General features: G+C 30.7%; 2 protein-coding genes across 2 annotated transcripts; one reads left to right on the top strand and one right to left on the bottom strand.

Moving 5' to 3' along the window:
- Nucleotides 1–12,984: 12,984 nt before the first annotated feature.
- On the top strand, nucleotides 12,985–18,983 carry LOC123657274 (centrosomal protein of 135 kDa-like). The gene is made up of 8 exons (XM_045592849.1): nucleotides 12,985–13,006; nucleotides 13,497–13,674; nucleotides 13,981–14,104; nucleotides 14,176–14,322; nucleotides 15,913–16,114; nucleotides 16,257–16,432; nucleotides 17,635–17,739; nucleotides 18,644–18,983. The coding sequence occupies exons 1-8, from the start codon at nucleotides 12,985–12,987 to the stop codon at nucleotides 18,785–18,787; spliced, it is 1,098 nt and encodes a 365-aa protein (XP_045448805.1). The 3' UTR covers nucleotides 18,788–18,983.
- Nucleotides 18,984–20,080: 1,097 nt separating this feature from the next.
- LOC123657273 (putative inorganic phosphate cotransporter) lies at nucleotides 20,081–25,506 on the bottom strand. The gene is made up of 9 exons (XM_045592848.1): nucleotides 25,428–25,506; nucleotides 24,324–24,520; nucleotides 24,003–24,239; nucleotides 22,949–23,158; nucleotides 22,697–22,864; nucleotides 22,019–22,235; nucleotides 21,264–21,385; nucleotides 20,642–20,758; nucleotides 20,081–20,308 (listed from the first exon to the last, which is right to left on the bottom strand). Exons 1-9 carry the CDS (start codon nucleotides 25,504–25,506, stop codon nucleotides 20,087–20,089), a joined length of 1,569 nt encoding a protein of 522 aa, XP_045448804.1. The 3' UTR covers nucleotides 20,081–20,086.
- Nucleotides 25,507–26,957: the final 1,451 nt, after the last annotated feature.

The raw sequence follows: 26,957 nt of genomic DNA, 5'->3' as shown, positions 1-26,957 counted from the left end.
ATAATTGTTGTTTTATTTCTGGCTTGCAATGTGGTTTGTGTGATATTGTATAAAGTGTATAATTCCTAGACCTATGAGATTAACGACAGCCTTACTATAATTGTATTTAGTATAATTTTCGTGCGATTCAAATATTCTTAGAAATATATACCTACTAATCATGGACCACTCATACGAAAATCATATTTTATCTAAACTATAATACATTTATATTTCCGAAACAAAACATATCCTAAAATGTCTCTATTTAAGGAAACTGAGTAATTTTTGAAATATTTTTAAATAAATAATCTTCATTCTATCTGTATTTGAGTCGCATTTGATATGTAATCGATAGTTGCTGCCATAAGATTATTATGTAAAATCTAAGCAAGTGTTGTAAACTTTATCTAGTCAAAACTATTTACATTATTACTTCGAAAGGGACCATTTCGTAATTATCACAATGACGTATAATTTAATGAAATTAATGTATTTATAGAATATAAAACTAAAAAGTTCCTAATTTACTCTCTGAAACTACTTAATTTAGTATTTATATAAAGAACTCTCTCGTATTCATTAACGAAGATTACTTCATTAACTTGTGCTATTAATGAGGCACAGAATGTGCAAATTAATCTGTCTATTCTAAATTAAATTGTCCCCAAATTTTAAGTCACAATAAATAAATGTAATGTCGCTAAAATTTAATCAAGGGTTTAGCTTTAATAGCTTTTCACAGATAACAGACTTAAATAATTGTGTTTGCTCGCAAAAGAAAAAAAAACGACTTCAATTACCTCGACAAGTAATACACATAAGTAGACGAAAAAAATTAACAAAAGCACTAGTCGTCACTACGATTTTCGAGGGTTTCCCTCGATTTATCTGGGATTCCATTATCAAAACCTGGTTTCTTTATCATGGTACAACACTCGGGATATCTCCTTTCTAACAAAAAAAAGAATTATCACAATCGGCTCATAAACGACGAAGTTGTCCCTGAACAAAACTGAAAAAAAACATATATATATATATATATATATATATATATATATATATATATATATATGTATGTATTATTACATATATTGAGTAGCCTCCTCCTTTTTTGAAGTCGGTTAAAAAAGAGTAGGCTACGCCTAAAACAGTAGCTATTCCCAATAACAATGTGATTATTATTTATTTAAAATTGAGATAATTACGGAATGTTTATTTATATGTTATGTCTATTTATATAAAAAATATGGCTTTTTATTCAGTTGTTACTCAATAGTCTGAAGTGCTACACGATACATTAATGAGACTTCTATTAATTTTTTTATCAATACAAAAAATATATTATAATTGTACTGAAACGTAATATCAAAAAAACTTATAATTAAGGAGTTTGTTTAAATTATATCTTATAGAATTTCGGGTTACCTTCTTCTTAAATAAATCACATTAAAAAAATCATTAAATATTGACATAAATTTTAGCATCTACAATTCAGATTTTGAATTTGGTCTAATTAAACTTCAAATTCAAATGATAATATACTATATCTAAAGTACAATTTTGATTTTACAAATTGTATGAATTTGTCTACGTGATTACATTTACGTTTCGTAGCTAACTTGGATCGAATTCAAAATTAATTGTGCGTATCTATGCGTATACGTACGACATCAATACATAGAATTAAATAAAGTATCTAAAATTCTGCCAGCCCTATTTTTTTTTTAATTTCTATCACATTTATTATTTCATTTTTAAAACATTTTTTGATTCTATATATTTGGTCTGTCATCTTGATTAACAAATGAAGTTTGTGTAACCAAAAAAAAAATATATACAATAATTAATGTTCAATAAATAAAAGATAAATAAGAGCGATTATGTGACGTTTGTTCAAATAATTGTAAATATATTATTACCATTAAGTTGCCTAATATACGATCTATTTTTATTCCAATCTTTTTACATTATCTCATATGTTGGTGTCATGTATGTACGTTCAACTTGTTTTAATAAAATTAAAATTTATTTGATTACCTTTTTTAATACCTTTTCCTTCATTATCAAATAACAAGGTTAACGACTTAAAACGAGTGTTCTTTAAAGTATCCATAAAATGTGAAATTCAACAGCTTGTAATTTAAAATTATAAATACTATAACACAGTTTTTAAATATTTATGTTCGAAAAACGTATTTATTCAATTTTCCAATATTTTAAACAAATTTTGTTACACTTAAAAGATGATTTCTGTGAAAAAGAATTGTATTAAGCGATGTAAAACATCATCTGACAACATTACAAATATGTTAATTACAAATAACCTCAATTTGTCTTGGCATTACTATCGTCGTGAAAATAAACAACGACATACTTTGAGAAAACACAGAATCGGTCATTGCATTTTATTCTGAACTAACTTGGTAAATTTACCTTTAAAATTGTTTTATTGAAGACACTTAGAACCTATAGAAAATCAAGTCTAAAATACTCGAGTTCAAAGTTTTTAAGCTTTTTATTAAAAAAAAAATGTACTCGCTCCTCGTCATCTATTTTAAGCTGTGCATTGTCGAGAAATCTGGCAGCGGCCCAGAGTCGGCCTGTGACACTGCCAACCTCAAACAAAGGTTAGTGTCCTAAAAAAAAACCGTTGAAGGAAAAGCCAGTGTAGTGCTAATGAACCGGTAAGTGGTTTTCGAGAAAACGTCAAGAGTCCACTTAAAAAAACAAAAAGTGTTGAGCATATTTGTCTATCTCCAGAAAGTATAGAATTGGGACGTATCATCCAAATCGCTAATGACCTTATTGTTGTCTGAATTATTTTAATGTATATGTCTCTTTTATAAACCAATCACATCGGCAACGCTACAAAAATATTAAAATAGGTACAACGAAATACTCATCAATACAAGGCTAGATACTTTGTTCTCCTCATAAAAAAAGAAAAAGGTACATTACACATACACGAATTCAGCCTGTAATATCCCACTGCTAGGCATAGACATAAGGGATAACACAGTTCTACTACTACCTTGGTACTTAAAAAGCCGACCGATGGCGGGATAACCATCCAACTGCTGGCTTTGAAATACACAGGGCGAAGACGGGCAGCAGCGTCTTCGGTGCGACAAAGCCAGCCCTGCGGTCACCAACCCGCCTGCCCAGCGTGGTGACTATGGGCAAAACACATGAGCATTTTTGGCATGAACTTGTGGAGGCCTATGTCCAGTAGTGGACTGCGAAAGGCTGCTGTGACGATGATGATGATGATGATGATGATGAAGATGATGATGATGACTGTGATGAGGCATAGGCCTCATTCCCCATGTAGGAGAAAAATCAGAGCTTAATCCACCACAATGTTTCAATACGGGTTGGTGCATATATTCCCTACTATGAGTAACGATCGCTATCAGTTGTACATGGTAACAACCGGGACCGACAGCGTAACGTGCTCTCCGAGGCACTGTAGGAAGACTCACAAGGACTTGTTAATTAGTGGTTGTTACCAGACTGGAAATAAATATTTATATAAACATAAATATCCACTCCGAGCGGGAATCGAAGCCGCGACCGTCGGTGTTTAGGCCCCGCCGATACGGCACATGCATCATTACACCTGACCGGCCGTCATATATCATATAAATGTACTCTCATAAATTATGCTGGTCACACCAATGTGAAATTAATATAGCCTAACTATTGATTTAAGATTAACAGAAAAACAGAGCTACTTATGCTTTAACAATATTCAACCGCCAATCATCCGACCGCGTGTAATCTCTTCATAAACATACCATATCAACACAAATAATAAAAATGTAACGGGAATGGAAAATAAAAAAATGTGTCGCTGTCTTTATATTTCAGATATATAAGAAAAAAATATTATTGTGACCTTTGTTAACGCAAATAGCACCCAAAAAAATGATTGTCAGAATTGTTATCTGTTTGTCTTCGCAGAAACGGCTTATCCGATTTAGATGTGGTTTTTAATCATATATTTTGGCAAGCTTAGCTTAACATTTAGTTTTCGTTTTATGTCAATCGGTTCATAAATAAAAAAGTTATGCCAATTCAAAGAATCACGTTGAACATGTAAAGTCACTATTTCGTGCGGACGAAATCGCGAGCTCAGCTAGTTTTTAAATAATGTCCAAGATCGTAGCGTACTGTAAGCATTCAATTCTGTCAAAGAGTATTTCTTGGCATAGATAATATGTTTGTTACAAAATATTTAGATAGGAAAATGCATTTCATATGTTCTCTTCTCATATCAGTTGTCAATTAAACCTTTAATATAATTGATGAGAATATCTCCCATTTTTTCCTTTTTTCGAACAAAACTGGACCAGAAATAGGTTTGGTAACAAACTTTATGGTGACTCGGGTAAGTTATTAAAACGAATTTAATTATGTATTATTATTACCCGTAAAATCCTAGGGAAAACAATACCGTGATTTTTTTCCTTGTTTTGTCAATACATAAAAGTGATGAAGGTACGAAAGACTAATGTTCTAAAGTTATATAATGGTATAAATTTGCACGTACATTCTAAAAGAAAATGATTACCGTAATTGAATATTTCCTAATTAACAAAAGAAAAACTAACAGATTTTTCGTAAGATCTGAAGTCTACTTACAAAAAAAATGGAGTAAATGAACTTGTAGCAATAAAATGTTATCATATAATCAATTTGGGTATATACGCTATTGTTTTATTGTTGTATAATAACGACGTTCGCATTAAGTAATCTCGTTTTAATTTAAACTAAATCCTATTAAAACTTTCGTACTCGAAAGCCATACAAACCTATGTATACATCGATATATTTAGAAAGGCTTTCGTGGGGAATAAGTTATTGAAAATGTTTAAATAGATTCTGATAATACTTCGTGATTAAATTGTACAAAATAAAAAATTGAAAAATTGAGGGTGCTACGAAGAAAGGGCTCATTATAGATATATAATCAAACTATATTTTTTATTTGATTTTGTTATGAGTCTAAAACCGTTAATTGTCAGGAAACATTTTGACATTATTAGAAAATTAACGTTGTCATAAAAAAATTAAGAGACGTATTTTTTAAACTTTTCACTTCAGCCTATCACAGTCCACTGCTGGACATTAGGTCTCCACAAGTTCGCACCATAAATGACGTGAACTCATGTGTGTTGCTCACCTGGTCGCAGGATGGTAAGCGCAGGCCTGGCTTTGTCGCACCGTAGACGCTGCTGCCCGTCTTATCTTATCGGTTGGTTATCCCGCCATCGGTCGGCTTTTTAAGTTTCAAGGTGGTAGTGGAACTGTGTTATCCCTTAGTCATCTCTTACAACACCAACGGAAAGAGAGGGGATGGCTATATTCTTTACTGCCGTACCACACAGCAAAGTTTTCATTCATGAATTTTTTTTTTTATGTAACTGGATCTGTAAACAAGCTTACGGCTCATCTTATGGTAAGCGATTACCTTAGCTTACAGACGCCTGCAACACCAGAAGCATTGCAAACGCATTGCCGACCCTATCCCGAATTTCCCCCAGGAGCTCTGGTCACCTTACTCACCAACAGGAACACAACTCTGCTTGAAAACAACATTATTTAGCTGTGATCTTCTGTAAGATCGAGGTACTACCCCAGTCGGGCTACTCCATATGTTCAGCAGGAAATATCCTGCCCTACCTCAGTTAATACAATATATATATATATATATATATATATATGATTGTCTCAGATTCAATACTTACTCTTTTGCTGTGTTTTCACTCAATATTTACATTTAATCATGATTTAATAGCATATATTGTACAAAATTTTGTCATAAGCAGTAGACGAACTTGCGACCACTAGCGCTATAGCCATAGTAAAAAAATCTAATAAACTCATCTTCTTGTCACTGATAATAATTTATATATCTGAAAAGATTTATTGGACGTTTCTACTTAAAGTGCTCAAACGTTTTAGTAGAAGCTTTATGTAAATAAGCTCATTAACGACATTAAAATTTATTGATAGCCGCTATAAAACTATAAACCATTTGTAGCTCTTGTGGGAATAATATATAATTCATAGTGTCTGTTGAAATGCGAGATATTTTTTTTTATTGTATAATAATTTAGATATTACTTTGAAAAAAAATTTGAAAAGTGATTATTGTCATTTTAGTTGATACCATGGAGGTTGATACGATAAAAATATTGTTGTGTTATTCTAGTTTAGATATATGATTTGTTTTTTTTTAAATATATTTTATAACATACACACAAGGTCACCGTTTTCCACGGTAAGCAACTTGTTTTGTAGCTACGTGTTTTTTTTTAAATAAATAAACATAAAAATAACACAGACACATATGCACACATATACTCAGGCGGGAATCAAACTGCATTCTGGGCATTTCAACCTGCGCAAACGGGGTAGTCGTTGTCATGATTGTTTTACTATTTATTTTCAAATATTGTATGAAATTAGTCACTCAGCTTGTTTCCTGCGCGGTCTTGCTGTCACTTTGACAGTTGACAACCAATCAGATTCGAGCGCGGCGGGGATTTTATTAGTATTTTGACCGAGGGTCTTTCGATGACCAGAGCAAGAACACAACGCTAGTCTATTCAGTGATTATATAATGCAATAAATGAAGTCAGTCCACATAGAGAAGTTTTATTACGTTAAATTATAATTTTTTTTTAGTAAACAGATTTCCTCACTTGTTAACTTACTTTTGTTAAGTAGTTGTTGTGTTGACTTACCGAAAAGTGAATTCGATAAATGTTTTTTTTTACTGTACGTAAGAACGATACGACACGATTCAGCTTGTAACACGCAATGCTGGGCATAGGCCTTTCTCTATACATTATACACATTTATCTAAAAAAAAATCTCTCTTTCAAAATGCTAGGTAAATAATAGGTAATAAATCGTTTTTCAAAAATTTTAATCTTCTAAATATATAACTAGTGGTTAAGGCTGGACGATTATATCATAATCAGAATATTGTTTTTATATTATTACTATAAAAAACAATCTTTCCTTATAAACATATATTTTACACGAGCGCAGTCTACATATAGTAACTTTTTAATCATAAAAAAGTCATATCGAAGTGACAAGTCAAAATGGATCGATTAGTGTTCGCATGTAGTCATGGCAACAGTTACGAAGTTGCATGTTGTGCTGTGAAGGTAATGGATTAAAATAATTTTTGATGAAACCTTAAACAGATCAATAAGAGAAGGTAATTCAAGCAGATCACGCGATATGGCCGAGACTAAGGTAAGGTTTACGTTTTTCCCCTTTCAACTTAATTAATGTGAGTTACGTGACATGCGACTGGCTTCTGTGTACCGCTCCCCTAAGTATTGTAAGCCCTTACAGTTGTTACAATAGAGACGAGAATTCTATAACCTCATTATTCCTAAAGACAGCTTGGTAAATTACCATTTATTATTAGATAGTTGACGATCACACATGTTACTTACCAATTTGTTTTATTTTAATGACAATTATCTTTTCAAATTACTACAATTACCATTTGTATTAATAAACGACTACCGGCGATTTGAAATATGAAAAAAATAAAATGTTTGAGATTATAATAATTTAAAATTAATTATGATTGGTACGTTTCAATTCAAATATAATAATCGGTGTTGTGTAACGCCCATACACAATTTTTTATTTACTTCTAATCAAAGAGCCGAGCTTTCAGATCTTCTGGGGAAAACGTTACGGCGACTACGTGTTTCAGCTATGTATATATGTGTCTCAGACGTTTCTTAGATACCTTTTACATTTTTACTAACACACTATGCCTCTTCGGTGACTAATATGAAACAAATTTGCTTTTTTCTTCAGTCTAATTCTCCGAGTATCTTTTATAAATCATGTAGCAGATTGTGATATTTTTTTATGTAAGAAAAAGTTTTATTGCGATATGTGGGTATTTAAATTGTTTGCATAAATATTTTTTAAAACATAATTTTGTTAGTTGTTTTGTTTTTATGCCCACTTAACTAACGTTAATTAAACTTTATAAATTATATCATAATCATCGGTCTGTAAAAGATCCATAAGCGTCTCTTCGTCGTTTCTATAAAGCAATATTCTTCAAAAAGCCTTTACGTACTTTGATTATTTTATGTGAATTGTACTGTCAATTACATGATAATTTATAATAATACTTTAAATAAAAGACATTAGAATAAAATAACACGTAACCCAAAGAAGAAAAAAACGAATATTGAAATTGTTTGGCCAGAATGCCATCGCGTTGTCTACCGCACCTACCTACGCTGGTGAGTCACGCTTCGGCCTAAAACAATACAGACACCATTTGGCTAACGGAAATTTTAAAATGGCTTTTTAAAACATTAGATTCCTACGAGCATGCAACAAGGGATGACATTAGATTGATTTATTGGTTAAAGTAAATCAAAATGGTGTATGTATCCAGAATTTGATACATTTAGGGTTGAACTATTTATTTATTTTTCTCTACGAAAAAAAAAATTTTGCTTTTCCATTTACTTGGTATTACTAAATATTTTCGTTAACATATAGGTACCAAAATTTTTCTTGGCACATGTAGAAATACCTTCCGTTGATATTTTTACGTTACGTGGGTATACTCATATTACCTATCTGTATGTGAAATTCGAAAAGTTTAGTATTACCCGGCGGGCTTGTAATGGCATTGTATTTTATTAATCTTTTTTTTTAATTGCAACAGAGACATCAGGTTTATGACATTATACTGCTTAAAATTAATGTTTTGGACTTTCATCTAAAAAACTCAATTTATATTTTAAGGTTTGATTTTAGCAATAACACAGCTCCATTGATAGAATAAGTATATAATTGTGTTTGCTCGCAAACGAAAAAAAAACCGACTTCAATTACATCGACAAGTAATACAACGTAGATCGACGAAAAAATAGTCAAGCAAATACGCGTTATCAAAGATTACTCAAAAAGTAGTTATCAGATCTCAATAAAATTTATATGTGACCACATGATAAACATCAGCTTTCGATTAAATTAAAAATTATCAAAATCGGTACACCCAGTAAAAAGTTATTACGGATTTTCGAGAGTTTCCCTCGATTACTCTGGGATCCCATCATCAGACCCTGGTTTCCTTATCACGGTACCAAACTAGAAATATCTTCTTTCCAACAAAAAAAGAATTATCAAAATCGATACATCCAGTAGAAAGTTATGCGGTATAATACAACGTAGGTCGACGAAAAAAGCGTCAAGTAAAAACACATTATTAGATATAACTCGAAAAGTAGTTGTTAGATCACAAATAAATTTAAATGGGACCAATTGGCACACACCACCTTTCGATTAAAACAAAATTTGTCGAAATCGGTCCACCCGGTCAAAAGTTCTGATGTAACATACATAAAAAAAAAAAAAAAAAAAAATACAGTCGAATTGAGAACCTCCTCCTTTTTTGGAAGTCGGTTAAAAATAAATAAAGCTTAAGAAGGTTGTAGTCAATAAAAAAAACGAAGTTTTCAGAGAGCCGCAATGGTAATTATAATTACTGCAAGCCTCAAATTTCGATCCCAGTATCCACTGAACAGTATCCGTATTCTCTGTCTTAAATAATTGTGTTTGCTCGCAAACGAAAAAAAACCGACTTCAATTACATCGACAAGTAATACAACGTAGATCGACGAAAAAATAGTCAAGGAACTACGCGTTATCAAAGATTATTCAAAAAGTAGTTATCAGATCTCGATAAAATTTGTATGTAACCACGTGATAAACATCAGCTTTCGATTAAATTAAAAATTATCAAAATCGGTACACCCAGTAAAAAGTTATTGCGGATTTTCGAGAGTTTCCCTCGATTTGTCTAGGATCCCATCATCAGATCCTGGTTTCCTTATCATGGTACCAAACTAAGGAAAACCCCTTTCCAACAAAAAAAGAATTATCAAAATCGGTACATCCAGTAGAAAGTTATGCGGTATAATACAACGTAGGTCGACGAAAAAAGCGTCAAGTAAAAACGCATTATTAGATATAACTCGAAAAGTAGTTGTTAGATCTCAAATAAATTTAAATGGGACCAATTGGCACACAAAACCTTTCGATTAAAACAAAATTTGTCGAAATCGGTCTACCCGGTCAAAAGTTCTGATGTAACATACATAAAAAAAAAAAAAAAAAATACAGTCGAATTGAGAACCTCCTCCTTTTTTGGAAGTCGGTTAAAAAACGAATGTGCGTTAGACTATACACGACTGAAGTAAAACTTCTTTAGCAATAGGCCTGCACAATAGGCCTGCACAATAGGCCTGCACTGTGTCTTAGATAACGAAACGTAACTGGCTATGAGAGAAAGAAAATATGTGCTCGCACCTCTCACTCACTCTTTCTCTCACTCTCTCTTTCTCTAACTCTCCCTCCCTCCCCCTCTCTTCCTTGTCTGCATTCATCAGCTTACTCCCCAAGTCAAGCATGTGTAAAGAAGTCTTCAATGTTAAAAGTAAAATTAAAAATATTAAAAAACCCCCGACACAAAAAATAAACTCTAAAAACTAACAAATAATATTTTAAACGTATTTAATTACTATCGTCACATATATTATGTAGGTTCAAATATATTTATTTTCCAAGCGTCATCGCGTTGGGGAATGCTAAAGTTTACAAAGTATTTTTCCAACAACAGCTCATTAATTATTACGAATTACATTTAGGTACGAGCGATCTTAGGCACGTGAGTCGACGTCGTTTTTACGAATTTTTTCTATTGTACATTTTTTTTTGTATTTCTTTTTGCTTATTTTGTTACATGTATTGTTTCTGGTTGTACAATAAAGTATTGTATTGTATTGTATTTTTGGGAGTAAATTCTTTTGTTGCAATCTGCGACTACACTTATTTTTCTCACTTAGCGGTGAAAGTGATTTTAATAGGTCTTTCACTGGAAGATAGAAGAGATTATATAGCAACTGCAACTGGCCACTTTTATCCCAATCTTCCAGTGAAATGGGGTTTATTTACAAAACATTTTAATATGAAATAGGACTATTATTGCAAGAGAAACAAATAAGATCCCAAAAGGTTTAAATTATAAAAAACAAAAATAAAATAAATATATAGATGAGTAAAAAGCAAATAAAATTAAAATACTACATTCTGCATACTAAAATATTTCCGTTTTGGCAAGTCTTTAGGTTTTTTTTTTCATAATAAATTAAAAACTTTTTGAAATGATTGTCTATATGTCTTTACATCTATTTCTGGAACGGCTAAAATAAGCTACAGGAGGTCACGTGGTAACATATACTTTTCATCCCCTAATTCCCACGGGATCAGGATCACGCCGTTAAAACAATCATGAGTATCCAGATAGAATCTCTCACGCGAACGAATTCAGCTAGTACTTAATAAATTTAGTTATATTCTAGATGAATATTATTCATAGTATTATAATTTTAACACAGGAGCCTCCTAAGCAAACTAAAATTAAAAAAGAAAAAACGGAAACCGAAGATGGTAGCTCAAGTTCATCAAGTGGTTTGTATATCGTTTTTATCATATTTTATTAAACTAAATAAAGATATTACCTAGTTGTTGCTGCCGTGACTTAGATTGTTTTACTTATTTATTTAACACTATAAAGATTTCAACATGTTAATGACTCGTGAGGTTTCACTACCATTTACCATCGCTGCTTAATAGTTATTATAACAATGTTATAATCTTTGTTAGTTGAAAGGCTTTCTTATATATGACAAATATATTCGAATCTAAACGACGAAAGCTTAAATTAGTGCATTTATACAAACCTAATCTTACAGTATTATAAAGTATAAAATTTTTAAATTATTAGTAACACTGAAAAAATGTGAATACAGCCTCATACCCGTGCTGTGGATAACGTTTAACATTCATTCTTAAAAAAAAATCGTTTTAGAATAAAGTATTTAGAACTGTTTAGATCAAGATTACCAGATGTTTTTAATCTAATATTATTAGTTATTAATACAAATATACGAATTTACATATTGCTCATATCTTTTGTAACAGTTGTGCTCAGATTGTTTCTTTGTTATTTTTATAATATGTATTATTTTAAGAGAAACGCAATCTTTAAAACCTTTTGTATTTCTCTTCCTTAAGATTTATTTATAATTTAAATTGATTTACGATAGAATTTACAAAGAACAGGTGTTTATCAAATGCTTGCTCGTAAAATAGTAACTATCTTAACATGGGTTCATATATCATAATGATTGCTATTTTTTTTTTTGAATTTTTATATCAGGAAGAATATCCATAATTCAAACAAAAATATTATTAATGAACTTTTATAAACCTACTTATACCCTATTTAGCTTCTCAAAAATCTACTAACTTTAAAATGTTTATTTTACTTATATTCTTTAACAAAGAACTAAAATTTCGCCACTGTACGATATAACCGAGACTTTCAGACATTTGAGAGCTGTAATCGAAACTATTCACCACACGTATAATACCCGAAATGTTAAAGGTTCAGACAGAGTGGAGGATTTGGATTAGATAATTAAAGCAAAATAATATTTACTCTTACTTTTTTGATTTATAGCTCTTGTGATCAGGCTCTTAGAACCGAGGTGAGTTTTCTAATTTGGTTAAAAAGTTAATGTCGATATTAAAGTAAGTCTAAGCCGGTTTCGAAAATAATTTTCGGGTTAGAAAACATTTATATAGACCAGAGTTGGTTCGTCCTAAGTGGCTGGTGCAGTGCACTACCACGAAAATTACATAGATAATCTTAAATCTATATCATCATATATATTAATAAGCTAAGGTTAAGATGTTTGCCTCCTTTTTTGGAAATTTAACTCTAAAAAATTACTCTACATACATTATTTATCATTTAAAAGATAATTGCTTGCTCTACCGGCATCCACAACTGTTTTTTTTTTTTGCTTTTGTTTTTGTAAATTAATTAATTATTAATATTATATGTATGACGGCTTTAATTTTAAAACAATGTCAACTTGGTTGACGGTCGGTAAATTTTTGTTCAATTTCAAATCGACTCACGTATAAATACTTTTTTGTAATTTTGTAGAGGGATAATTATTATTCTTATTTAGCGCGAATTATTTGCACGGCTATAGTTAATTTATTTATTTTACTTACTATCCTTACATTACATCATTTCTATTCTACTATGTCTATATAATAGTCAATACAAATTATATTACGTACATTTGGCATTAAGTTGTAACGAGTGGAGCGCCAGTGATTGCGTTCCTATAAAACGAAGTTTCTTACGTATTATAGACAAAGATCGTACATGGCATGTCATTGTGCTTTTTGAAATCATAAAAACGGTGCAGTAACATAATATCAACTGTTCTACAAAGTATTGAAGTATAATGTAAGTGAAAACTCACGAGCCCTATTAATTTTATTTCTAAGTTTTTATATTATCCATGATACTAATTTTGTGAGTGCGCAGCTACCTTTTAATAAAATTTTATGAACGTTATTACCAGAGGCTGGAGAGAATATTAATGACGAATCATGTGGTCAAATTGGACAAGGGATAGGCGCAGCAGCTGTAACAATTAACCGAGATGAATATTTACAAGCTTATAGAGATTTGATGTTTGACCGTAACCAGGCACAAATTAAAAATAATTTGCTACACCGTCGACTAGCTGAATATTATAAGTAAGAATCAGTTTAAAACCTTAATTAAAATTAACAGTGTTAAAGCTCTTTTCACTACTATATATTACTATTTTTTATTATTATTTTTTGTCCGTTAATAAAATAAAATAAAAATGTACATAGAGATGTACATAGAGATGTATTTATCATTATAATTATGTTCATATAAAATATAATTTATAAGTATATTAATTTTTTTTATTGTGATTTAAAAATGTATAAATCTATACAGTATGTCTAATAAGACTGTTAACTGATGTTAAAAATAAAGTATTTCTAAGCTTCTTTCTTTTTTTTTAATTTCAGAAAGAGAAAACTGGAACACGTCTTAAAGCCCTTAGAAAACGTTCCGCATTTAGAAGAGAAATACCAACAGAAACTATTTACATTTCAAGAATTAAAAGAAAAAGAGGAAATAGAAATGGCAGACGTAATACTAAATCCTTTTTTGTTTAAAATAATCTAGCGCACATTAAATTTTAATGCATGAAATATTTGCAGATAAAATCAAAATTACACGTGGTTCAAGTACAATACGCAGATAAATTAGAACATGTCGAGAACAGATTTGATGCACTCCAAAATTACGAACGTAACACTGGCACTGGCCTTATTTACTCTAAAAAGGGAAAACCAATCGCTGATAAGGTCAGTTTCACGTATATTATGAACGTAGTAATAAACAAAACATACATATCATATCGACTTTTTATTTAAATTTTCTTTTACACGATACTGATCCTAACAACCACATAAGTGCAGTCGTTTGGAAGTTATGCGTGTACATAAATTTTGGCGATTCACTTTTATTTATATACTAGCTGCCCGAACACACTTCTTTCTGTCAAAATTTGATAGTATTTTTTTTTAGTATAAAAACCTTTCGTGGGCTTTAAGGTCATACAAAAAAATAAATTAGCCGAATTCATCGAGCCATTCACGAGTTTTGCACTTAGCAACATTCATTTTTATTTATCTAGATTAATACTATGTAATATATCACTGCATTATTATGTTGCGAGTAGTAGAGAGAGAGAGAGAATGTAAACTGTATTTATTATTATCATTTTTAGATATATGTTTTTTTTTCATCAATCCTTTGATGATTAGATTTTGTTGATTAACTAGGTCGGCAAACAAGCATACGGCTTACTTATAGGCGCTTGTGACACCAGAAGCATCAAAAGCACGTTGCCAACCCTATCCCCAATCCCCCCAGGAGCTCTGATTACCTTGCTCTCCACAGGAACACAACACTGCTTGGAAGCACTTATTTATTTGTGATCTTCTGTAAGGGAGGTACTTCCCCTGTCGGGCTGTTCCAGATTTTGAGCAGGATATTTCCAACCTCAGTTGCCGAATGTAGCATTTCTATATTAACAAATATTTGCATTTTTTTTTTAAATATCACTAGGTCAGCAAACAAGCGTACGACTCACCTGATGGTAAGCGATTACCGTAGCTTATAGACGCCTGCAACACCAGAAGCATCTCAAACGCGTTGCCGACCCAATCCCCAATCCCCCAGGAGCTCTGGTCACCTTACTCACCAACAGGAACACAATACTGCTTGAAAACAGTGTTATTTTGCTATGATCTTCTGTAAGGTCGAGGTACTACCCCAGTCGGGCTGCTCCATATTTTGAGCAGGAAATTCCTACTGTGCCCTACCTCATATAATGTTTTCTAGTGCTTACGCGAATTATGCAAGTATGCTCATTATAATGAATAACTTTTTCGGATTTTATCGCGTTTTATTAAGTTTTTTTAGATGCCTAGATGTCCGACGTTTCGGATACTTTACAGCAACCATGGTCACGGGAGGGCTGAGGGGGTCCGGTAATTTTCGGTAAAAAGTTGTTTATTTATAAATATTTACACAATAATTTAAATAACATTTTTTACTGAATATAATTTTGTCCAACTTATTATAGGTTAATAATTATTAGAATTACAAATTAATGTAATACTAAGTAAGAAAGCGTTTCACTAACATCTAATATGGATGAAGATTAAATGATGTATTTCAGTTGAGATTATGCTTAAATAATAAATGAGGACCACCTTTCTACCCGACTGTGGTATTAATATCAGGGGTTTTGTATACGGTTATTAAAATGTATAAAACCCTCCTTACCCTAATGATATTATCATATATAATAAGATTATATATTTATCTTATAATTGAATTTAAAAAATTCTAGTAATTAAATAATAAAATTAATTCTAATATTACAGACCGTTGAACGCTTCCTAACTTTACAAAGACGCAAATGTGAACAAGCATCAGCTCTTTGCCTTCGATACATACGAGCAAGGAACGCTGTTAATGAGTTAGATTCTATTGTACGTAAATTAGAAATAATCGCTCCGGGCCTTAATGTCGCTCAGTATGAACAGCTATACATCGACAAACAGAATTATTTGTCGAAAATAGAAGGTATTTAACTATGTAAACCTAGCTTAATAATAGTTTGGACTTATATACATATACATACATAATTCTAATATTTACGCAATTCCTAGAAATAAAATGTTATGATTTAGACAAAAAATATTAAAAACAGTAAAACCTTATTTAGAACGAGAAGATGAACTTATTAAAAATCGTGTCAATTGTACCGAACATAACCAAATGTTGGCACATATTCGAGAAAAAATGCACCACACGGAAGAGGTCATTGATTTTGCTGAGTGTGATTTTGGTGATGCCGAAATTGAGCTTATTAGGGCACGTGAGGAATTAGGGGAAATAAAAGTAAGTAAATACATAAATGACCGAATAAATATATTCTTCACACTAAACAGGTTTCTGTAGGATGATAACCTGTCTGTCTGTCATAAATGTTCGGTGTATATTTCCACAAAAACATACATACGATACAAATGCCCAGACTGTGAAAACATCTCTATGAGCTATACAAACATTTGTCATGCAAGGGGATCGAACACGACGGCACATTAGTCAGTTATTCTTAATATTGCATTCAATTATTATTATTATCAATTTCATAATCAATTAATTTGAAGCACCTTTTTTTAATTGAATAAATCACAGAATTTAAGAGACTATTTTGCTAAATTAATTAGCTACGCAAAAATGTCTACAAATGTTAATGATTACCGATAGGTGAAGCGGTAAAAAATCCAGTGTTCAACGACAGTAATATCATAATATCCAATTAAATGAAAATAAATATACATTTGTCAATATTGTAATAAATCTTATGATTCCATGACCTTGTATTCTAAAATGTCGTAAATGTTTCGTCTTTGTTTTAATATTGTCTTTTAGTGAAATTTTGACAAATTTTCCAAAAAAACATATTATTGTTTTTGGAGATATTGAAATGAGAAAAAACAAGCTTACACTTAAAATAAGTTAAACATTTATTTTTAAACACTTAAATTAATGTTTAGTCCCATTATTAAGTGCTTGAAACCGCCTTGAACTTTTTATACGAACACTGATTTCTGTAGTGGACGTGACAGAAAATTATAAAGTGCGTTTTCATTTAAGTACCTCATCAAAAATGTATGGTATTTAAAGTATAATTCAAGCCGATCAAACAAATTACGGTCCATGTATTCCGTCCGGTCCGAGAAACTCGAAAAAAATATTTAATTTTTTTTTCTTCATATTCTACTTGTAGGCATTAATTTCTTAGTACTTGTTGCTATAAAAATTGTATAGGCACAAGATTTCTAATCTTGTAAATGAATGTTACAGAAAAGTATGTCACAGTTGTGGAAAACGGTCTTTTACAAAATTAGTATAAATTTCTGAAACCGAACTAGAAACGACCTTCCATTTTGTTAATGAATAAAAAACTATTTTGCATTTACTTTAGTATATAAAAAAATAAATCGCGAACGTTTTGGCTGAAATATTTGTTGTTATACTCGCAAAAAGGCTTACCTTAACAACACATTTTTTTTATAACTGTCACTTATTTACAGAACAAACGCGATCATCTTCGTTGGTCCCTCGAAGCCGAGCGAATGAAAGCCGGCTTACTAACTAGAAAAGATTTGTTGCGTGATTTTCAAGACGCCACCGACGAGGTACACGCCATGCCTCAAGGCCATTAGGGACTTAATTGAAAACTCCAATTTTTAGTTCTTTATTTTTACATTTTTTTTTTAATTCATAAATTTTACCAGTTAAGAAAAGGATCATTACTACTTCACTGGGATAAAAGCATATAAATTTTTCTCGGTTCTACATCTCGTCATGTCTTTTTTCCTGTTAGAGAAAAGTGGGAGCGCACAATTTCTTTACACGTGCATAAAGTTTCTTATGATATTTTGTTACAATCTATTACAAGATCAATTTTAAAGAAATTAAATACCTATTACGAGTACCTATTAGTTTTTAGTAAATAAAAGACAATGATGCCAATCTTATTTAATTTATATTGAAACCACAGATCCCCAATAGATACCACATGAAAGGCACACTACCAGTGCATAACGTTGGAAATCATATACATATAACTCAGTATTCAGATTATTGACTTTAGCATCGGCCAGGTATAGACCTGTTGTCACGTATTCAATTTTGAATTTTAGCAATTAAAACAAATGTTTGAGCAAGTAAAGCTTACTTGTCAACATCTACAATATCCTTTTGTGCCATAAAGTGTTGTAGAAAATAAAATAATAATTCTAGTTAAAAAAAAATGACATAACATGTTGAAGAATTTGAAATTGAACAAAATGTTCGATATGCGGTATCCATTGGAGTCGATCTGTGGTTGAAACTTTATGTTATCGGATGGTTAATATCGTATAAAAGATAATATCTTGCAAAAATATGTGTATGTATCTATTAATGTTATAATCCGTATTCAGGCAATAAGAGTTACTTGCATACTGGATAAAACAAAAAAAAAAACATTTAAATACTAACCTCATTTATTATTACACAGCACAGCAATACAAAATAAACTGAACTTTTTCATTGTAGGTTGTGGAGCTTAAGGAAAAAAAGAAACGACTTGAAATTCAAATAATTGAAATTACAAATCTATTAAGACAAGCCAGAAGACGTATGCAAATAAACCAAACTATAAATACTGAATCTAATAGCGCATCTCAAGTGTTTCTGTAAAATATTATATTATTTGTTAACTATCAAAATTTTGAATTCCTACATATCTAATAACTTTTCGTTTTTTTTCCTCTCGATTCGTTGCTATTACGAAATTTTAATAGGTTAAAATTGATATTAGTGTTAAAAATAACGTCAGATTTTTTTTAGTAATAAAATAAATATATATTCACATGGTTATTGACAATTACAGTATTATGTGGTGTAATTTTATTGATCCTCATATCTCCTGCTAAAATATAATAGCAATTTTGTACATATACGTAATATTTAAAAAAGTTTCAAATGAAGTTTACAATTTGAACGTAAGATGATGCATTTAGAACCTTAATATACGATATTTTTCTCATGTTATCAATCGAAATATTTAGTAAGAAATTAAAAGCTTTTTGGTTTAAGAATTTAACACACTTATTACGATTACATTTACATTTCGACGCAGCTTCTTTTATAAAGAATATATTTCAAGATTTATATTAAAAAAATACAAACATTACAAATAATAATAATAATAATCTATTAACATTTTAAATTTTTTTGCTTATTTGTATTGTGAAGATTTTTGAAAATGTATTAGGTAAAATAAGTAAAGAAATATAATTCATAATCTGTAAAAAATTATAAATGTTATTCAAAGGCTTTTCTAAAGCCTATTTAAATAAAGCTGTTTTGATTTCGATTATTTTCTAATCAAGAAAGTGAAAACTTCGCCTAGCTAATCATATCAAGCCGACTGCGCCTGAATTTACGTTATTACTACTTTTTAGCTTAAGTAATTAATAGCTTTAGATTATTAAGTTTTACTGTAAGCACTTTAGTACTTTTTAAGATTCGTACGTCGTAACAACAACAAAACTGACAACATCTGCAACTAAAAACAAATAATTCTGGAAATCATTATTTTGATCGAAATAGTAAATATAACACGTTATAAAAATTATTTTGGAAAAGTATTTAACATTGTTATATAGATATGCGTCATTTTTATATTATATTATTTTTATATTTTATTAATTTTCTTTTCGCCTATCGATATCTAAGATAGAGAATATTATTATGAAAGATATTGATTAGTGCGTGTGATAATTAGCAACTTGGGTCGTGCGATGTCCGTCAGTTATCAGAAATTTAAAAAATATTTAACTGTATTTTTTAGGCCATAGTCTGTTGGTTTTCTAAAACTTTCATTCGTAAAAACGTAAAAACGCAGTTTATCCCGTCATGTCCCTTTCAAGCAGGTGGAACTTTTTATCGACATCGAAAAAAGGTGGGTATATTAACTAATTGAAGTAATAATTATTAAGATCCTATATTTTTTTCAATTAATTCGACATCTTGAGGACTTTTTGACTCTTCATCTTTTGTAAGGGGACCGTGTTTCCACCCAGGTGGATAGCCAAATTTTTTTATATCGTCCCACCACAACTGCTCCTCTTTCATCCAGATGCAGTATATTATGTTACTCCCAACTAGCATCACAAAACAAACCCAAAATGATGTACGCCATTGTACCAGAGTTGACTGAAAAGTAATAAAATTTTAAAATCATTATTTAAAATTAATAATTTAATAATATGCACGTATTTTTTTATTGTATTGAGTAGTAAAGCATGACAAAGGAAACCCATGAAATCCATTAGGAATCACTATTAAATAACTTGGCGTCAAAATAAAATTTAAATTCTGAATCGTTGCTACTACTAGGTTCGGAGTATATACTAATACTAAACGTAACTACTTCTAGACCACTAACACAAGTACCTATAAAAATGGCCTAGGGCTAAAAATATTTATCTGAACTAACAATTTCAACGGTAATAAATTAAGTCTAATTTGATTTAATGTTTTACTTACATCGGGTGTTAATAGTCCAGTCAAGTACGGCGTTATAATGCCAGCTAATGTGGATACTGTGTTTATGAAAGATGTTAATGTTCCAGCGTAGTTAGGTGCCACATCCAAAACGTTCACCTATAAAAGAATACACTGTACTGTGTAATAATAGTAACTGCTGTGATTTTACAAAGTCAAATGTTTTTATAATGACTAGTTCACCCAAGTATTTGAAATTGCTATAAACGTGTGTTTTGGCGCTAGTCCATAGAAAAGCGTAAGCTGAAAATCGCTTTTAAAATTATAATTATGAAGATAGCTTGTATATTTGAAATCACTACTAATAAATATAAAATGAATTTAAAAAAAATACATTGTTAATGAAGAATATAAATTTAATTTTAATATTAGTAAATACGTTGTATGCAGTACATATTTAAAACCAGCCTTGATGCGTTAACGATAAGTTTATTTGACAATTTTTCAAATTTGTAATTCGAATTTCGAATATAAACAAACAAAAATGCAATGTGTATAGAGTGGTAATCTTTTTTTTTTTTTAGCAAAATGACTGTAATAATAAGACGGATATTTTTTTTTATATTTTGTTAATAAAGTTGAATACTAAATAAATTAAAAATACCTTCATTCCGCTATAATATGCGCCCATAAGTCCCATTGAAATTATAAAGTAGACCATCGCCGCATTCCGATTACACCCAGAATATGAAGCTAGAATGATGAATATCGCTGGTCCTGTTGCGGCTAATGTGACATTTATATTACTTAAGCATTTTTGTTTGTTGGTATAAAAATATTCAATTCAAAATATTTGATTAAAATATTTAATTAAAAATTGTATTAAAATGTAAAGTATCATAGTAAAAACTTGGTAAGAAAAGAAATAGTTGCTATAATATCTTAAAATACAGACAGTGTGTACAATCTTGTTTCTATTATTTTTAATAACAATTGTTTCATTACATATTTAATTGAGGTAAGGCACAACGAGAAATATCCTGCTCGAAATCTGGAGCACCCCGACTGGAGAAGGATCTCAACCTTACAGAAGATTACAGCTATATATATATATATATATATATATATATATATATATATATATATATATATATATATATATATATATATATATATATATATATATAAATATTTACGTAAGTATCCTAAAACGCGGCTTAAAAAAAAAACTACTTAGGCTTGGAGGAAATTTCGACTGCTTAATTATTTTGGGATTGATTTTCCTTAATGCACAAAATATTTAATTTAAAGTGTAAATTGTCCTACATTTTCAATTATATTACCTTTGGTACACCGATATTAATCGTATTGTAAAAAACAATTTAATATGAATTTAACAATACAAAACTTAATACTCACCTATACTAGTGTATATTTTCCTTGCTGTTTTTACGCTATGCCATTTTTTTCTAATACCTAAATCGCAAATAATACCAAAAAGCGTAGCACAAAGCGTCATCGCCATAAAAGGTAAGCCAGACAGAATACCAGTAGCTGCTATGTTGAATTTTAAAACGTCGTGGCTATATTTTGGGAGGTCTGATATTATAGTGTAAAGTCCCCAATCGTGTCCCACCTATAAAGATAAGAAAACAATTAATAAATAAAAATATACCTATAAGAAGAAAAGAAGAAGAAGATCTACAGTATGCACGAATAACGCAGTTACAAAATAGTTTTTACTATAGAACTAGCAGCCCGAACAGACTTCGTTCTGTTAAAAATTAATAGTAATTTTTTTTTAATTTTATTTTAAGTATCAACCTTCCGTGGGCCTTAAGGAACATAAAAAAATATAAATTAGCCGAATCGGTCAAGCCATTCGCCAAGTTATGCGCTTAGCAACATTCATTTTTATTTATATAGATAAAAATAGAAGAAACAAGCAAATATTAGACTATACGAATGAAGTAATAAGATTCACTTTTGGTTTACAGCAATGTGGTGAGTCCATGATAAGATTTTTTTTTAATCATATTAACTGTATTTAAATAATGTCTTAGGTTAATAATAGAAAATTAAATACAAATTACAAACATTAGCGACAAGCATAGCCCACGCTGGCGGTGATCTTATAATGGCCTTCCAAGGTACGGGATCCCTTTTATTACTTTCCTTAGCTCTCGGCAGAATTAGGTTTAAGTATTCTAATTCCTTTTTAGATATAAATGGGTGTTCAGTTGGTTCGCTATAGCATAAAAGGGTCTGAAATTCACAACATTAATACAAGATTACTTTTTAAGTAAATATATATGTGCATGAATGGTTATAGATCAATTCTTCCCTTACCCATAAGGTAAACCAAATTAAACCAAAACCTCCGAAGAAATAAAACACATAAGCCCAATCTCTATTATTATCTAATAAAATTCCAGATATGACTGGTCCGAATATGTTTCCAAATTGACCACCTCCGAAAATGATTGCTGATAAAATCGACCTTTCATGTGGTGGTATCCATCTTGCCATCATGTGAGCTAATGCAGGCATTGTAGGCCCCTGTAATTTGATAAATGTCTTTGTTTCTTAATAATAATGTTTATTATACTCGAAGTAACATGCACTGACTTGGTTATCTGTAGCCAATTATTTTGTAATAAAAAGACTACTAAAATTTAATATAAATTTACTATAACACAACTGAAATTTATATGTGTATGAATGTTTGCATACATGCGTGCGCATATGTGTAAATATGTGTAGCAAAATTCACACTAATATTATAAATATGAAAGTAAGTTTGTTTATTTATTCTACTTTCAGGGCTCAAAAGCTTGACTTTGATGAGCCACGTCAATGGAGCCCAGAAGGAACATAGGCTACCTTTCATCCCGGAAAATTACAAGCGTGCTAGCTACCCACCACAGAAACACAACACTAATTAAGAGCAATTTTATTTAGCTTTGATCTTATGTAAGATTGAGGTACTTCCCCAAACTCTATGCTTCAGATTTTGAGCAAAATATTTTTCTCTTTGCCCTACCTCAATAAAAGGTAATGCTACCTATTACAGTTCCCAAAATCATGAAACAACGGTGAACTAAAATCATAAAAAAAATATAATTTTTTTTTTTTATTTTTTTATTTAAAGAAATCCAACAATTTATAGTTTATATCAAAATATAATCAACCTTGAACACGTGTTTAATTTTAAAAATATTGTCATTTTTAAATTAAATTCGTTGCGTTTACAGTGGCTAGCGACTGTGAGATAAAAGTCTTGGGCCGCAACTACTCTACTATCCATAGGTACCTGAATTTAGATTTGGCCTTTAAATGATAACTGCTAAATGGTAGAAACTTCTCTAAATTGGCGTAAATATGTATGTGAAAAATTAATTACCTCTCCTATTCCCTCCAAAATTCGAAGAATAAATAACCAAGTTGATCCACCCATTCGTGTGATAATCGGCGTCAAAAAAGTGAATATTGCCGTGCTTAAGAGTCCAACACCTAATACCCATTTACTACCAAATTTAAGTGCTAAATATCCACCTAAAACTTGTGATAAACAGTATCCGTAATAAAAACCGCTTAAAAGGAGACCTTGTGTCTTTTCTTCCCAGTCGAACATTGCATACTATAAACGAAATTGTTAAGCAGGAATTTAATTAAAGATTTAATGTTTTTTACAATAAAATTAATAAAAAGTTCTGGTACTTACTGGATTAGTGATGAGAGTAGTAGTATTAAGTACTATATCACTTGGACATGCATCTGGATCTAAATTTTCTCTCCCTAAGCGTCTGTGTCTAACCATTTGCGTGATTGCAACGTTCAAAGTTGTACGCATTGTGAATGCATTACAAAGGCCAATTAATGCAACTATTGCAAATGTATAGCGCTGTGGAATTATGCAACCTGTGAAAAGATAATGTTCATTATTTAGGGTATCTTATGTTGATTTTGACCGCTTTAATGTATAATGTGTTGACACCGGTAGTTGCTGTTCGTTTCTCGCTTGGAGTGGACATTTGTGTTTATACAAATATTTACTTCGGTTCTGGATGTCTGTCCGCGAGGATGTCCCCACCGCGCCTCGCAAAGCACGTTAAACTGTCAGTCCTGGTTGTTATCATATATCAAATACCACACCTGATATCGATCGTTCCTACTAAGTAGGAGGGAATAAATCCGCCAATCCATAGTGGAGCAGCGTGGTGGACTATGTAAGCTCCGAAAGGGAAAGAGGCCTAGCCCAGTAGTGAGATGTTACAGGCTGAATCGTGTTTTTTGCTTGTGTTACTTTACATTAAAATTAATAATAGGTAGGTACATCCATTGAAATAATGAACATAAAAAATTTAAGCATTAATTAATTTTATTATATTCTCCATAATGATATTAGCAAAAAAATTTTATGAACAAATAAAGCCCGATTACGGCTTAAATTAACTTATATTAGAATATTTTACTTATATGGGGCTAAAAAGTATTAAAAAAAAATCGTTGCAGGCAGAAATTTTATAAACCAGTGTATACTACGAGTTTAATGTATAGTATATACTAGGTAACCCCGCAGACGCGAACTGTCAAACGCGTAAACTTTAAATATTAGTGACATTTTTGAAATATTTCAGTTTTCTGCGCACGCGTAGACCCAAAATGTTCTCTACAACGAAATCCTGTCACTACCTACAAGGTGGTTGCAAGCTATCGAACAAAATGATACATACACATTATAATTAATTAAAAGATATTTTTTAAAATCTTTACTTGAATTTCTGTATAAAATATGAGGAAACTGACCTAATATATATTAACTTACATGATCGTAATAACGATACCATAGCAGAAGTTTTCTTCTCGCTTCTATTTTTATCTTCGTTCGACAGCAAGTTATCCATATTCGCAAATAATAATTACTAGTAATAAGACTAACTCGTTTAGAGTTAAAATAATTTATATTAACAATTTTTATTAGATACAAAATGCACATTCACGTGTAATACAGTCGCGAAGATTATTTTCAGAAGAGGTACTGTTAACATGATAACATCATTAATTATCATTTGTTTAATTAGAGTGAAAAGTCAAGAAAATACTTATTTGATTAACAAGATTGAGTTACATGTATCGCAGAATTTTTAGGGTAAATAAGTATAGTAATATGTAGCACAGAGCAGTAATGCTAATTAGCCTTTTTATTAAAATTTGTTGCGTATTTTGCTTTAATGGAAAATATTGGCAGAGACGTTTGTGGGTCGAAGTAAATCTTATAACATGTAATCTGCTGTTACGTCCCCGAAATAGATACGGGTAGGGTGGAGAAAATGTCATTATTCAACAATGAGATCTGTATTGCATGATTATTATTTTCATAATTATATTCTTCACTGTACACATGAAAAAAATTAAAAAAGTAGAAAAGATAGCCTTATCGCATATAGTTTTCGGTCAACATTTTGGAGGAAACTTTGAAAAATAACAATTTAGTAGGTGTATGAAAAAAAAAACAATAATTGCTTTTACCATAAATTTATTACTACTGGAAAGTAACTTACAATACAAATGCTCAGGATATCTCTTTATTTAGAACATCGATAAACTTTTTTTTTTTGCTGAATTAATGGTATTGTTGGCCTGACAGGCCTTGATAATGTTATTGTGCGTGGGAAGTTGGATGCTGATACCAAGGAGTTATGAGAGGAAACCTGGTTTGGGCTCAAAACGGACGTCCATATTATGGGTTATCTTTTTGAGATATTATGGTGATGATTGGTCACAAATCGGAAAAAAATTATTTATCTACAGGCGTTGAAATTGCTTGCTTATTGGATTTTGTTTGGTATATATATTTACTTACATCATTGTCTCTCATAATGGATATACTTTCAATGTATGTATTTATTTATGTATTTTATGTATGTATGTACATGTTCATGTAAGTGTGTATGTAGTCGTGTATACGTGTATCTTATATTATTAATTCTGAATAAGTTTATAGATTTATAATCATTATTATTAATCACTCTTGCACTTCTGTGCCCCGCGATAACAGCAATCTCACCACCATGGATAGACTGGTAGAGATCTCTTCTAGAGATAAGTTCGCGCTTGCCAACTTTCTTTGTATATATGATTTTTACTTTTACTTATCGAAAAGCTAATTTTAGCTTTTCGATATTATCTAATATGAAGCGTAGGTTTTGTTAGATTTTGACAATAGGTACCTACCCAATATGAATTGTGTGATGCTTGAATTTTTCTAAAACTACTACAGTCTCTTAAACTAGCGACAACTAGCGACTCACTAGAACTAACTCAGGAATAGCGAAAGCATTTTTTTACTTCTCTC

Source organism: Melitaea cinxia, chromosome 10 (assembly GCF_905220565.1).
Source record: "Melitaea cinxia chromosome 10, ilMelCinx1.1, whole genome shotgun sequence".
Taxonomy (NCBI): Eukaryota; Metazoa; Arthropoda; class Insecta; order Lepidoptera; family Nymphalidae; genus Melitaea; species Melitaea cinxia.
Note: the sequence above shows the minus strand (reverse complement) of the source record. Positions and strands in the feature narration are given on the sequence as shown.